This window comes from Salmo salar, chromosome 09, assembly GCF_965601325.2.
Source record: "Salmo salar chromosome 09, fSalSal1, whole genome shotgun sequence".
Taxonomy (NCBI): domain Eukaryota; kingdom Metazoa; phylum Chordata; class Actinopteri; order Salmoniformes; family Salmonidae; genus Salmo; species Salmo salar.
The window spans coordinates 116,238,599-116,254,490 of NC_138299.1; the positions used below are offsets into that span (position 1 = coordinate 116,238,599).

General features: G+C 44.0%; 1 protein-coding gene across 4 annotated transcripts in view; it reads left to right on the forward strand.

The window, feature by feature from the left end:
* b3glcta (beta 3-glucosyltransferase a) overlaps positions 1 to 15,401 on the forward strand; it is a 132,346-nt gene extending 116,945 nt beyond the window's left edge. For 3 of the 4 annotated variants that reach the window (XM_082956140.1, XM_014213563.3, XM_045724319.2), the window contains 5 exons: positions 4,822 to 4,947; positions 8,542 to 8,641; positions 9,148 to 9,267; positions 11,654 to 11,798; positions 15,219 to 15,401. In XM_082956140.1, coding sequence (XP_082812266.1) covers positions 4,822 to 4,947; positions 8,542 to 8,641; positions 9,148 to 9,267; positions 11,654 to 11,798; positions 15,219 to 15,386 — 659 coding nt within the window. In that variant the 3' untranslated portion in view covers positions 15,387 to 15,401. The remainder of the gene's footprint in view (positions 1 to 4,821; positions 4,948 to 8,541; positions 8,642 to 9,147; positions 9,268 to 11,653; positions 11,799 to 15,218) is intronic. The other variant, XM_014213565.3, reaches the window with a different exon arrangement.
* Positions 15,402 to 15,892: the final 491 nt, after the last annotated feature.

The window sequence follows — 15,892 nt, forward strand, 5'->3', positions numbered from 1 at the left end:
AGTTTCTAAAACTGTTTGAATGGTGTCTGTGAGTATAGCAGAACTCATTTGGCAGGCAAAACCCTGAGACATTTTCTGACAGGAAGTGGATACCTGATGTGTTGTATTACCTTTAAACCTATGCCATTGAAAAACACAGGGCTGAGGAATATTTTGGCACTTCCTATTGCTTCCACTAGATGTCACCAGCCTTTACAAAGTGTTTTGAGTCTTCTGGAGGGAGATCTGACCGAACAAGAGCCATGGAACGATGATGGCCCATTAGACACCTGGCGCGCGAGTTCATGTTGGGTACCCTCGTTCGAATACGTTATAAAAGAGAATGCATTCGTCCACCTTGAATATTATTCATGTTCTGGTTAAAAAAGGCCCTAATGATTTATGCTATACAACGTTTGACATGTTTGAACGAACGTAAATATATTTTTTCCCCTCGTTCATGAAGTGAAGTCCGGCGGGCTTAGATCATGTGCTAACAAGACGGAGATTTTTGGACATAAATGATGAGCTTTTTTGAACAAAACTACATTCGTTATGGACCTGTGATACCTGGAAGTGACATCTGATGAAGAGAATCAAAGGTAATGGATTATTTACATAGTATTTTCGATTTTAGATCTCCCCAACATGGCGGCTAGTCTGTATCGCAACGCGTATTTTTCTGGGCGCAGTGCTCAGATTATTGCAAAGTGTGATTTCCCAGTAAGGTTATTTTTAAATCTGGCAAGTTGATTGCGTTCAAGAGATGTAAATCTATAATTCTTTAAATGACAATATAATATTTTACCAATGTTTTCTAATTTTAATTATTTAATTTGTGGTGCTGACTTGAATGCCGGTTATTGGAGGGAAACGATTTCCTGAACATCAACGCCACAGTAAAACGCTGTTTTTGGATATAAATATGAACTTGATAGAACTAAAAATGCATGCATTGTCTAACACAATGTCCTAGGAGTGTCATCTGTTGGAGATTGTAAAAGGTTAGTGCATAATTTTAGCTGATTTATGGTTTTGGTGACGCCTGTCTTTGAATTGGCACAACATTACACACAACTCTTGTAAATGTACTGTCCTAACATACTCTAAATTTATGCTTTCGCCGTAAAACCTTTTTGAAATCGTAAAACGTGTTTAGATTAAGGAGATGTTTATCTTTCAAAGGGTGTAAAATAGTTGTATGTTTGAAAAATTTGAATTTTGACATTTATTTGGATTCAAATTTGCCGCTCTTGAAATGCAACTGCTGTTGATGGAGTGCACCACGGGTGGGACGCTTGCGTCCCACCTAGCCCATAGAGGTTAAGACACCAAACTGCAGTCAGATCAAGACCCTGGTGAGGATGATAAACACATAGATGTGCTTCCCTGAAACGGTTTCTGACAGTTTGTGCAGAATTTATCAGCTTTCCGGGTGGCTGGTCTCAGACGATCCCGCAAGTGAAGAAGCCCGATGTGGAGGTCCTGGGCTGGCTCTGCGATTATGAGGCCGGTTGGGCGTACTTCCAAATTCTCTAAAACAACATTGGAGGTGGCTTATGGTAGAGAATTGAACATTCAATTATCTGGCACCAGTTCTGGTGGACATTCCTGCAGTCAGCATGCCAATTGCACGCTCCCTCAAAACTTGAGACATCTGTGGCATTGTGTTGTGTGACAAAACTGCAGATGTTAGAGTAGCCATTTATTGTCCCCAGCACAAGGTGTGTAATGATCATGCCGTTTAGTTAGCTTCTTGATATGCCACACCTGTCAGGTTGATGTATTATCTTGGTAAAGGAGAAATGCTCACTAACAGGGATGTAAAAAAATATGTGCACAAAATGAGAGAAATAAGCTTTTTCTGCATATGAAAAAATGTCTGGGATCGTTTATTTCAGCTCATGAAACATTGGACCAACAATTTACATGTTGCTTTTATAATTTTGTTCAGTGTATAAAGGAGATCTTTCACCCCTACCCTTGTCCTCTGCGGTCTGAGAACACACAACCTTCTGGCCCGCAGCCCTACGCTAAAAAATTGCTACGTTGCCATGTAATGCTTGTAAAGACAAAGAACAGTTTCTAAAACTGCATATCTAAGGCTCTGGTCTGTCCTAGGAGTTAGGGTAAACAGTAGGCATGTTCTCTGCTATCCACTATATGTTTTAATTATTATTGTTGGTGTATGGCAGGGTCACTTGTTTGTTTTTTCAAGCGTTCAGGGAAGGTCAGGTAAAAAATTATAATTATTGAAGGGAAGGCCATCCATTTTTATTTCAAAGAGATCCAATTTCCTCCAGGTATCCCTCATTATAAATATTTGTATTACATTTTTTAGAACTCAGTCAGGGTCTCAACTTACTGTTGAGAGTTAGAATAGTAGAATAGACAAGGTGTAATTTTTCTCATGTTATGTCAGACACTGACAGTCACTCAATGAATTGACCGAGAAATAATAATTTTGGGGTGGTAAGTTAGTCTTGCCAGGTATCTAGTAATCATGGCTGAATACCAACCGAGCACGCAGAGCAGGTGCCCAGGGGCCCCCATTGATTTTGTCAGTCACTCTCACTCAGATTTCCTTAACATGACATAAGTTTTGGCAAAATGTGTAGAATTGCAGGAAATTAACTTTAAAACTGCAAAGATGTATCTCCACCCTATGGCAAGATGTGTATAATTGCAGAAAGCTTAATTTAAAGGACCTACATGTCATATTTTTGCATTGTAATTTCAGAAAATGTCAGAATCAGTTAACGCACAGAGCCACTCAAATTGACTGGAGACACAAAAATTGACTGGGCCTGAGACGCACAAACCGATTGTGACACAATCCTGGTGAGACCTCTACCCAAGAGCAACAGAAGGCACCAATACATCCTGGTTATTCTGGATTATGCCACCAAGTACCCGGAAGCCATTCCCCTGCGCACCATGGCCACCAAGGGAATCGCACATGCGTTAGTCATGCTGTTCTCCCGAGTAGGCATCCCCGATGAGATATTAACCGACCAGGGATCCCTGTTCATGTCGTGAATCATGAAGGATCTATGCAAACTAATGAAAATAACCCAGTTGCGCACCTCTGTCACAGACCGATAGGTTGGTGGAAAGATTAAATCGAACCCTGAAGCAGATGCTAAAGAAGGTGATGGAGGCAGATGGAAAGAATTGGGACCAGCTGCTACCCTACCTGATGTTCTCGATCCAAGAAGTGCTTCAACAGGATTCTCTCCCTTCGAATTCCTGTACGGGAGACGACCCAGAGGACTGCTGGACGTGGCTAAAGAAGCCTGGGAACAGCAACCCGTTGCCCCATTGAACCATGGTGAAGCACGTGGAAGACATGAGAGACTGGATGGCAAACCTGTGGCCCCTGGTACGGGAACACATGCTGGAGGCCTAGGAGGCCCAAGTGCGGGTGTACAACAGTGGGGCACAATGAAGGGACTTCCAGCCAGGAGATAGTGTTGATGTTGGTCCCCACCTCAGAATGTAAGTTTCTGGCCCGATGGAACAGGTCATACAAAGTCCTTGAGAAGGTGGGTGAAGTTAACAATAGGTTCACACAGCTGGGACTAAATTTGCTGAATTTGCTAAAGAAATGGAATGCACTCTACTCTATTTCCCCGAAGAAGGCTACCACAGAGACCAAGCCAGCGGAGGTGCCACTGGGGGAGCAGCTGAGCCAAGCACAGAAGCAGGAACTGAGGGAGTTGGTCGGCCGGAACCAGGATGTGTTCTCCAGTGAACCAGGACACACCAATCTGGTACAGCACAGCATCATCACCGAACCCGGGAAAAGGGTGAAGTTGAGACCCTACCGCAAACCAGAAGCAAGGAGAGAGGCTGTCAGGACCGAAGTAAAAACGATGTTGAAAGCTGATTTATAATCGAAGAGTTGAATAGTGAGTGGTGCAGCCCCATAGTGTTGGTGCCGAAACCAGACGGCACCATTTGATTCTGTAATGATTTTAGAAAGGTAAATTAAATCTCAAAGTTACACACCTACCCCATGCCCCGAATTGATGAATTAACCGAACGGCTAGGGACCGCCCGATTTATCAGCATGCTTGACCTGACGAAGGGTTATTGGCAGGTGCCCTTAGCTCCCGAGGCACGGAAGAAAACTGCTTTCACCACCCCTGACTGGCTGCAAGAAGCTGCCCTTTGGGCTGTACAGGGCCCCGGCCACCTTCCAGAGGTTGATGGAACAGATTCTCCGTCCCCATCGTGAGTACGTGGCGAGCTACATCGATAATATTGTGATCCATGGGAGTGAGTGGGAGACACATCTAAACTAGGTGAGCGCGGTACTGCAGGCCTTACAAGAGGCAGGGCTAACAGCGAAGAAAGTGGAGGTGATTCGGGACTGGCCCTGCCCCCTCCCCAAAAAGCAGCTACGCATGTTTGTGGGGTTGACTAGTTACTACCGGAGATTTATTTCCCACTTTGCCTCCCTAGCCAGCCCCCTGACAGATCTAACCAGGAGCAGTCTGCCCGCCCAGGTGGCTTCTCCAAACCACTGGTGGTACAGACCGATGCATCCAAAACAGGGATGGGTGCCGTCCTATCACAGGTACAAGAAGGCGAGGAACACCCAGTCATGTACATTAGCCGTAAGTTGTTGCCGCGGGAACAAAGATTTTCGACTGGAGAAAGAATGTCTAGCGATCAAGTGGGCGCTGGAGACACTGAAATATTACTTATTGGGACGGCACTTCGCCCTCATAACGGCCCATGCACCACTGGTTTGGATGGCACGGAATAAGGACAGTAACGCCCGGGTCACCCGGTGGTTCCAATCCTTAAAGCCCTTTGCTTCTCTGTCATCCACAGATCAGGTGCAGGCCATGGAAATGCCATGGCACGGAGAGGTGAGGGGAGTGGTGATTGAAGGGAGGATATTTTGCAGTCTGCTGGCTCCACCCCCTGAGCCTTATATGCACTTCCTGCCCCAACGAGGTGAGCCTGTGGATCATTAAAGCCAGGGAGTGCTTGGGGATAAAATAGGAAGCGGCCTGCACAAAGGGGCAGAGAACGGAGAGGGAAGCGTGTATTATGGAGAGTGTGTGAAGAAAGAAATACCGTTGTGACCTGGACTGTCTGATTACCCCCACTGTGTACCAAACCGGTTTGGCTGAGGACCCGAGTTTTAGGGTTACCTCTGGAGAACGGATGGTGGACTGTGAAATGGTTGGTGAATTCCTCCCTTTCCCCCAGTGTGCAAAACTCCCTAATAAACTCCCCTTTTGCATTCTAGATGTGCTCCTTGTGCATGTTTGGTTATTGAACTTGGCGACGTGGAAACCCCACACACTTGAACCTGCTACAATATATGTGTGTGTTTAAAAAAATACAATAAATGTGTATATATATATATATATATATATATATATATATATATATATATATATGTGTATATATGTGTATATATATATGTATGTGTGTGTGTATATTTAAAAAAATATATGAATATTCTCCTGACTGCGACATTGCTCGTCCTAATATTTCTTAATTCCATTCTTTTACCTTTAGATTTGTGTGTATCGTTAGATATTTCTGCACTTTTGGAGCCAGGAACACAAGCATTTCGCTACACCCGCATTAACATCTTCTAAATATGTGTATGCGACCAATAAAAATGTATTTGATTCATACAAATCGCTCAGGCCCAGTCAATTTGACAACAAGAGATTTGCTGGCAATATAAATACTACATGTAGCTCCTATAAAACTGAAACACTTTCTCTACTCCTCATGGGCAAACTGTGTAGAATTGTAGGAAATTAACTTTCAAACTGAATTCTACAACTGGAATAACACATTTAAACTCAGCAAAAAGAGAAACGCCCTCTCACTGTCAACTGCGTTTATTTTCAGCGAACTTAGCATGTGTAAATATTTGTATGAACATAACAAGATTCAACAACTGAGACATAAACTGAACAAGTTCCACAGACATGTGACTAACAGAAATTGAATAATGTGTCCCTGAAAAAAAATGGGGGGTCAAAATCAAAAGTAACAGTCAGTATCTGGTGTGGCCACCAGCTGCATTAAGTAATGCAGTGCATCTCCTCCTTGTGGACTGCACCAGATTTGCCAGTTCTTGCTGTGAGATGTTACCCCACTCTTCCACCAAGGCACCTGCAAGTTCCTGGACATTTCTGGGGGGAATGGCCCTAGCCCTCACCCTCCGATCCAACAGGTCCAAGACGTTCTCAATGGGATTGAGATCCGGGCTCTTCGCTGGCCATGGCAGAACATTGACATTCCTGTCTTGCAGGAAATCACGCACAGAACGAGCAGTTTGGCTGGTGGCATTGTCATGCTGGAGGGTCATGTCAGGATGAGCCTGCGGGAAGGGAGCCACATGAGGGAGGAGGATGTCTTCCCAGTAACGCACAGCGTTGATATTGCCTGCCTTACAACAGGCCTACAAGCCCTCAGTCCAGCCTCTCTCAGCCTATTACGGATAGTCTGAGCACTGATGGAGGGATTTTGCGTTCCTGGTGTAACTCGGGAAGTTGTTGTTGCCATCCTGTACCTATCCCGCAGGTGTGATGTTCGGATGTACCAATCCTGTGCAGGTGTTGTTACACGTGGTCTGCCACCGCGAGGACGATCAGCTGTCTGTCCTGTCTCCCTGTAGCGCTGTCTTAGGCGTCTCACAGTACGGACATTGCAATTTATTGCCCTGGCCACATCTGCAGTCCTCATGCCTCCTTGCAGCATGCCTAAGGCACATTCACGCAGATGAGCAGGGACCCTGGGCATCTTTCTTTTGGTGTTTTTCAAAGTCAGTAGAAAGGCCTCTTTAGTGTCCTAAGTTTTCATAACTGTGACCTTAATTGCCTACCGTCTGTAAGCTATTAGTGTCTTAACGAACGTTCCACAGGTGCATGTTCATTAATTGTTTATGGTTCACTGAACAAGCATGGGAAACAGTGTTTAAACCCTTTACAATGAAGATCTGTGAAGTTATTTGGATTTTTATGAATTATCTTTGAAAGACAGGGTCCTGAAAAAGGGATGTTTCTTTTTTTGATGAGTTTACATAAGTATCATTACTTTGTTGAAGCACTTTTGGCAGCGATTACAGCCTCGAGTCGTCTTGGGTATGACGCTACAAGCTTGGCACACCTGTATTTGGGGAGTTTCTCCCATTCTTCTCTGCAGATCCTCTCAAGCTCTGTCATGTTGGACGGGGAGCGTCGGTGCACAGCTATTTTCAGGTCTCACCAGAGATGTTTGATCTGGTTCAAGTCCAGGCTCTGGCTGGGCCACTCAAGGACATTCAGAAACTTGTCCCGAAGCCACTCCTGCATTGTCTTGGCTGTGTGCTTCGGGTCATTGTCCTGTTGGAAAGTGAACCTTCATCCCAGTCTGAGGTCCTGAGCGCTCTGGAGCACGTTTTCATCAAGGATCTCTGTACTTTGTCCCGTTCATCTTTCCCTCGATCCTGACTAGTTTCCCAGTCCCTGACGCAGAAAAACATCCCCACAGCATGATGCTGCCAACCACCATCCTTCACCGTAGGGAGGGTGCCAGGTTTCCTCCAGACGTGACGCTTGGCATTCAGGCCAAAGAGTTCGATTTTGGTTTCATCAGACCAGAGAATCTTGTTTCTCATGTTCTAAGTCATTTAGGTGCCTTTTGGCAAACTCCAAGCGGACTGTCATGTGCCTTTTACCCGAGCAGAGGCTTCTGTCTGTCCGCTCTACCATAAAGGCCTGATTGGTGGAGTGCTGCAGAGATGGTTGTTCTTCTGGAAGGCTCTGTCAGAGTGACCATAGGGCTCTTGGTCACCTCCCTGACCAAGGCCCTTCTCCCTGATTGCTCAGTTTGGCTGGGTGTCCAGCTCTAGGAAGAGTCTTGGTGTTTCCAAACTTCTTCCATTTAAGAATGATGGAGGCCACTGTGTTTTTGGGGACCTTCAATGCAGTAGACATTTTTTGGTACCCTTCCCCAGATCAGTGCCTCAACGCAGTCCTGTCTCTGAGCTCTACGGACAATTCCTTTCACCCCATGGTGTGGTTTTGACATGCACTGACAACTGTGGGACCTTTTAATAGACAGGTGTGTGCCTTTCCAAATCATGTCCAAACAATTGAATTCACCACAGGTGGACTCCAATGAAGTTGTAGAAACATCTCAAGGACGATCAATAGAAACAGGATGCACATAGAGCCCAATTTCAGGTCTCATATCAAAGGGTCTGAATACTTAAGGTATTTTTATTTTTAATACATTTGCAAATATGTGTGTAGATTGATAAATGTTTTATTCAACTGATTTTAGAATAAGACTAACTTTAACAAAATGTGGAAAAAGGGAAGGGGTCTGAATACTTTCCCACAGTCAACCCTAAATCGTGATCCACGTGCACAATTCTTTTTTTCAATTGCGCGTTGATGTCAATGGTTCTAGTTCTAGATCTCAAATTCTAGTTTTAGTTCTCAAATTAAGATTCAGCCCTTTAATGTCCTGTCAAATGATGGGCAATCTTGCGTCATACAGAAAAAGAAACCGTACTTTGTGTGTTTTGTTCTACAGGTCATTGTGGGAAGACGTTTGCCATCTTGGAGAGGTATATCAGCGATGCGGTGCCAAAGACGAGCTGGCTGCTGGTGGTGGATGATGACACACTCATCAGGTAAAGCTGTCAGTATACACACACACACGTGTACACACACACACACCCGCACACGCACGCTGCCACACACACACAAAGATACACATACACACACAGACAGACACTAAGGCCGATGGTGTGTCTGAGTGATACTTCCTCCAAAATGTGTGTTCACTTATGCCAAAACCCCTGATGCCGTGAAAAACTGTCAAATTAAAAAAATGTAAGAACTCTTCAAGACTGCCTCTTGAGGGCACAGTCAGCAAACTGTGATTTATTTTTTATTTAGTGCGGAAGTTACCAGATGTAGAGGGCAGCGGAGTCGTAATTTCATTGGGGGGTTTTGATGAGGAATATGTTGTACCAGTGTGTGTGTGTGTGTGTGTGTGTGTGTGTGTGTGTGCATTGTGTGATGAGAGAGAATATATATATGTGTGTATGCGCATGCGTGAATGGTGCATGCATGCACACGTGTTTGTTTGTACATGCATGTGTACCTGATCAGTGTGAGTGTATGCCCTCCCCAGCCTGCCCAGACTGCACATGCTGTTGAGCTGTTACGACCCCTCTGAACCGGTGTGTCTAGGGGAGAGGTACGGCTACGGGCTGGGCCAGGGAGGCTACAGCTACATCACCGGAGGAGGGGGGTGAGTCACTTACAGCTTCTACATCCCAAATGGCACCCTATTCCCTACATAGTACAGTACTTTTGATGGCCCTGGTCAAAAATACTGTATAAATACTCTGTAGGGAATAGGGTGCCTTTTGGGACTCAGCTAACATCTCTGACACAGACATTTTGGATGCAGGAATTTATGTTAAGATACTTATCTTCAATTATTAGTATTTTTTCTGAATGGCCTGTGCCTTGTTTCTCTGTAATGAGCTTCTGGTGTAATGTTGCATTCTCACTTCAAATCATTACCATGGATTATTAGATCAAAATATAACAACAATATAATAGAATATAAGACAGACATAAATGTGGTCAAATTGGTCAATTGCAACCAAGATTGGCCACTAGATCATTGCCAGTTGATCTCTCGTTAAACCATCAATACGTGCTAAAATCACCCTACAGCTGATATCAGTTGCAACCATCATCCGCCACCAATTTACCACTCCATAAAGGCGCCCGCATACTCTATTGCATGAAAACAAGTCGTCTCTCGCTGAATGACAAACACTTAATTGAAGAATCCTTACTGTTGACCGATCACAGACGAAGGGGCGTAGACTTCGGTTACCAAAGTTCAGCTTGCCTCAAGAAAAATAATTGTGTCCACGAACAGCCAAAAAAAACCTTGGCGAAGACCAATATGAACAAAAACGTTTGTCATAAATGTAGTCATAATGTATGCACTGTTTCGGATGGGAAGCCTGGTTTCCGGATGTTGCTTTTATCTTTAGTCCTGAATGCAACCAACATTTTTCAAGATGATTTTGCCCTCTGGTGGGTAGCATCATTGGAACTTGCGATTTTAAGGGTGATTTATCGATATGACAATCATTCTACAACTGAAATAAAGTATTTAATTTCCTTGTTTACCACGGTAAATCTACTATGGCAATTTAGCCTACCCTTTGCAATTTATGTAAACCGTTAATGATTTTACTTGTCTGAATCGAAAATGCCCATTTCTTATCAAGAGGGGAAAAGGAAATATTCCTGAACTGTTGGCTACACATTTGAAACAAAATCGTGTTTGTGTTGTATTTTGAATCAAATGATATTGTATTCTTATATTGTGCGGATAGTGGAGATGATTTATTTTAAGCTATTTGTAGAACGTGATTAAACTCAATAGTGAACCTTTATAATTTCATACAGGGCTACTGTACAAAATAGTAATTACTGTAGTCTACTTTATTGAAGAAACAATGTCTGAATTGGAAGGAAATGTGGTAGGATGAGTAATTTGTTATTATTTGAAAGTCGTTATCCAAAGAAACAGATGCCAAGTGTTTCTTTTTATGATATTTAAATTGTCTATCACACACATTGCTGCAATCAATATCACTTTCATTTACAATGTGGTCGGCTAATTAATTAACAATTGGTTTTTCAATAACTTTATTTTCGCAAAGTTAGAATCGTCATAATGACATTTCCAGTCTGATCATTTTATTTCAGTTGTAATATGTCACATTCTTCCGTTCATCTTTTTCATATTGCGATGTCCTTGTTCCTAATATGATGTTTTTTCATTGGGGCGGGAATAGTGAAGGCAGACTGACCATTTCCCAAGTAATTTTCACTGTCTAGTATCAAGCTGGTTTGACACCATAACAGTGTCAGATCAGCAGGTCTTGTAGTTTATTGCAGAGTTTTTTTTTTTGTTGCAACCAGAGTTGTTTTAGCTCGGAGCTCCTTGTAATCTCCTGTTTAGTAGCGTGTTAAGAAATCCAGTGGCAACCTGCAGGTAACCCGCAGGTTCCGCATCTTCGTTGCAATCAGGCCATTCATTCTTATTTGGGGGATGTGTGTGTACAGTACATGTGAAATTAACCAGACTACTCTGCTAAGGGTTGCTCTTTACTGGACATTTTGAACACACACTTTTAAAGTCCTACTCCAGTCTCTTTTTCATCTCATTTATCACCTGATTTACTCAGTAGGTGGTCCAGGTGTCCTCTGACTTGACAACAATGGGGGTGGGGGGGCTCTCTTTTGTTCTCTATTGTTCCTCGTGCAAGGGGGAGGCCGATGACATCAGTTGGCACCATCAGATCAATTTCTTTAATGGCCTACTCCATGAATTGATCACGTGTCTAAAAAAACACTATTTTGCTGAAAACATATGTTTACCCTTAACTGTGTGTACATTACTGTATTCATGCATGGGATAATGTTTTTTAACAGGTTCAATCCACCTTGTTTTCTCTGAAAAGTTTTGGTCAGAGTAGTAATGTTGATGTGTGCATTAATAATAATAATGTATTGGATTGTCCACTTAGGTGCTCAACCATTTTCTGTGCCAGAACGCTCACCACACATAAGCTAATGTGTGTTTGTGTGTTGTGTCCTGTCAGGATGGTGTTCAGTAGGGCCGCGGTGGTGAGGCTCCTGGCCAGTGACTGCAAGTGTTACAGTAATGACGCCCCTGATGACATGGTGCTGGGGATGTGTCTCAATGCTCTGGGGCTCCCTGTCACACATAGCTCCCTCTTCCACCAGGTAATACACTGGCCTTACCCATTACCCTTATGCCAGGAACCCACAGTTTGGAATTTTATTGACACGATTCATGTTTCACATACTATTTTCATGATCGTTATTGTCGTACACGAAAAATGGGAGCTCCAGTCGCTCAGTGTGGCAAGGTCAACAATAGCTGATTTACTGCACTCGTGATCTCCCGACAACACCAAATTGTCCCAAACAAAAGTCTAGCATGTCAGAATGTTCTGTCGTAGCTCTGTGCTTTTCGTACTGTGTGAACACTGCTTCGAAGAAGATTCCACGCCAATAGGAACGCTGCATACTGGCATGCACTGTAGGAAATATGAAGCAATTGGTTCATCTTTATACACAGCATGTTATCTAACATTTTCTATACCCAAATGACAAGTATTATGAAGTGAAAATATCCAAATCAAATTTTGTTAACTACATTGAAGGCATGCTAGACCACAGATTATGGCATATGACAAATATGCACTTTCTATTTTTTCTGACAAATTCAAAGCAAATTGAACTTAATTTATACAAGTGGTAAAGTGAGAACACCCTTCAGATAGCAAATCCTTAAGATGTATTAGCTGTTATGTCGTACATCCACTGCACGACATAACGTTTGGATGATCAAAAACGCACTGTGGGAGAGAGCCATTACCTTTGTGGCAGACCAGGGGGTTTGGTCAAGACGTTTACATAGATCAGACACGGACAGAGTATGATTAGCTCGGTTTCAAGGGTGTTTATTAAATAATAAATCAAAAAGAAAAGAAAGAGGTATCTCTCCGGGATACCTTCTCCTGGGCTCCGGGTCTTCCTGTATCCTGTCAGGCACACAAACTCAACTTCCTCGTCTTAGCTCAGGTAACCGTATCCAACCACCTGGAAGTCACCTCACTTCCCCTAGTCCTCCTTGTGTGCTGCCCTTCTGGCAGCTTTATGGGCCTCGCACAGCTGGTGAGCAATCCGCCCTTGATTACTCACCAGCTCCCAATCAGCCCCAATTAGTCCTGTCACGTCCAGCAGATGGAGCCACCGCCTCGTGATGTATACTCCATCTGTTACCAGGCCTCGACGAGTCTCCCCCTGGTGGCTGACCTGCTGTACGCCACACCTTATACCTTTTTTATCCATTACCCTTACCTCATACCAACTACCCTAACCCATTACCTTAATCTAATAAATTACTTAAGACCTAATACTGTTTACCCATTATTCTAACCTAATAATACCAACATTTCACAGTACGTCAATTTCACAGTTCAACAATGGTTGTTGTAGCAAGGCCTTGGTAACGAAGATACTAGTCTTTGATATTCTCTCTGATTGTACCAGTGTATTTAATAGCCCTGTTTATGAGTAGCAATTACAACAGTCTGGAGTGCGGTGTCCGGTGGCTTCACTACATTCCTACAGAAAATATTGTACTTTTTACTCAATACATTTTCCCTGACAACCCAAAGTACCCATTACATTTTGAGTGCTTAGCAGAACAGGAAAATGGTGAAATTCACACACTTATCAAGAGAACACATGGTGAAATGATTTATACTTTTACTTTTGATACTTAAGTATATTTAAAACAAAATACTTTTAGACTTCTCCTCAAGTAGTATTTTACTGGGTGACTTTCACTTTTACTTGAGTAACTTTCTATTAAGGTATCTACACTGCTCAAAAAAATAAAGGGAACACTTAAACAACACAATGTAACTCCAAGTCAATCACACTTCTGTGAAATCAAACTGTCCACTTAGGAAGCAACACTGATTGACAATACATTTCACATGCTGTTGTGCAAATGGAATAGACAACAGGTGGAAATTATAGGCAATTAGCAAGACACCCCCAATAAAGGAGTGGTTCTGCAGTTGGTGACCACAGACCACTTCTCAGTTCCTATGCTTCCTGGCTGATGTTTTGGTCACTTTTGAATGCTGGCGGTGCTTTCACTCTAGTGGTAGCATGAGACGGAGTCTACAACCCACACAAGTGGCTCAGGTAGTGCAGCTCATCCAGGATGGCACATCAATGCAAGCTGTGGCAAGAAGGTTTGCTGTGTCTGTCAGCGTAGTGTCCAGAGCATGGAGGCGCAACCAGGAGACAGGCCAGTACATCAGGAGACGTGGAGGAGGCCGTAGGAGGGCAACAACCCAGCAGCAGGACCGCTACCTCCGCCTTTGTGCAAGGAGGAGCAGGAGGAGCACTGTCAGAGCCCTGCAAAATGACCTCCAGCAGGCCACAAATGTGCATGTGTCTGCTCAAACGGTCAGAAACAGACTCCATGAGGGTGGTATGAGGGCCCGACGTCCACAGGTGGGGGTTGTGCTTACAGCCCAACACCGTGCAGGACGTTTGGCATTTGCCAGAGAACACCAAGATTGGCAAATTCGCCACTGGCGCCCTGTGCTCTTCACAGATGAAAGCAGGTTCACACTGAGCACATGTGACAGAGTCTGGAGACGCCGTGGAGAACGTTCTGCTGCCTGCAACATCCTCCAGCATGACCGGTTTGGCGGTGGGTCAGTCATGGTGTGGGGTGGCATTTCTTTGGGGGGCCGTACAGCCCTCCATGTGCTCGCCAGAGGTAGCCTGACTGCCATTAGGACCGATATGAGATCCTCAGCCCCTTGTGAGACCATATGCTGGTGCGGTGGCCCTGGGTTTTTCCTAATGCATAACAATGCTAGCCTCATGCGGCTGGAGTGTGTCAGCAGTTCCTGCAAGAGGAAGGCATTGATGCTATGGACTGGCCCGCCCGTTCCCCAGACCTGAATCCAATTGAGCACATCTGGGACATCATGTCTCGCTCCATCCACCAACGCCACGTTGCACCACGGACTGTCCAGGAGTTGGCGGATGCTTTAGTCAAGGTCTGGGAGGAGATCCCTCAGGAGACCATCCACCAGCTCATCAGGAGCATGCCCAGGCATTGTAGGGAGGTCATACAGGCACGTGGAGGCCACACACACTACTGAGCCTCATTTTGACTTGTTTTAAGGACATTACATCAAAGTTGGATCAGCCTGTAGTGTGGTTTTCCACTTTAATTTTGAGTGTGACTCCAAATCCAGACCTCCATGGGTTGATAAATTGGATTTCCATTGATTATTTTTGTGTGATTTTGTTGTCAGCACATTCAACTATGTAAAGAAAAAAGTATTTAATAAGATTATTTCATTCATTCAGATCTAGGATGTGTTATTTTAGTGTTCCCTTTATTTTTTTGAGCAGTGTATATTTTACTCAAGTATGACAATTGGATACTTTTTACACCACTGGTAAGCAGTCTGTGGACAAGATAAGAGAGCAATCCATGCTTTGATTTTGTCTCCAAATGCAAACTTTTTTGCATTTGTGACACCAATGCAAGTCAATATCCTCGATATTAGCTTTTAAATAATTGTTCTGTCCCTCCAGGCACGACCTGAAGACTACTCCAGAGACTTCCTAGCCCACCAGGTGCCCATCTCTTTCCACAAACACTGGAACATCGACCCCGTCGCCGTCTTCAACAGGTGGCTAAAGGATGAGTCGATGTCAACAAGCCCACACGGACTAAACAAGAGCACCAAGGAAGAGTTATAGTCACTCAGACACTATCAGTCTGGTGGGTGTGTGTGTGTGGTGTGTGTGTGTGTGTGTGTGTGTGTGTGTGTGTGGTGTGTGTGTGGTGTGTGTGTGTGTGTGGTGTGTGTGTGTGTGGAGTCATGGACAAACATATTGTCAGCATGTTTCCTCCATCAGTGTAAATGTTTTCTATATTGTGAATCTTGCGGAGATATAATTTGGAAGGTTCATGCAAGCCTGTCCCTGACTGTGTGTATGGGAACTTATTCATGACTGAGGCCAGGATTCAATCCAAGGCGCGTTAGAGCAGCGCAATATAATGGACTTTCAAAGGTAAATGATGCTTGAGTCGACATGCTAGCATTTACCATGAATGCGATCTCGGCGAACGCCGGGGAAAACGCCTTTAGAAGACATATTGTCGGCTGTCTAACGCGCAGCTCTACAACTTGTATTGAATCCCCGCCACAGTTTAAATTGATTTGCATGTTGAGGTTGTCAGTGTGTGTTCGGATCTTGTCTGT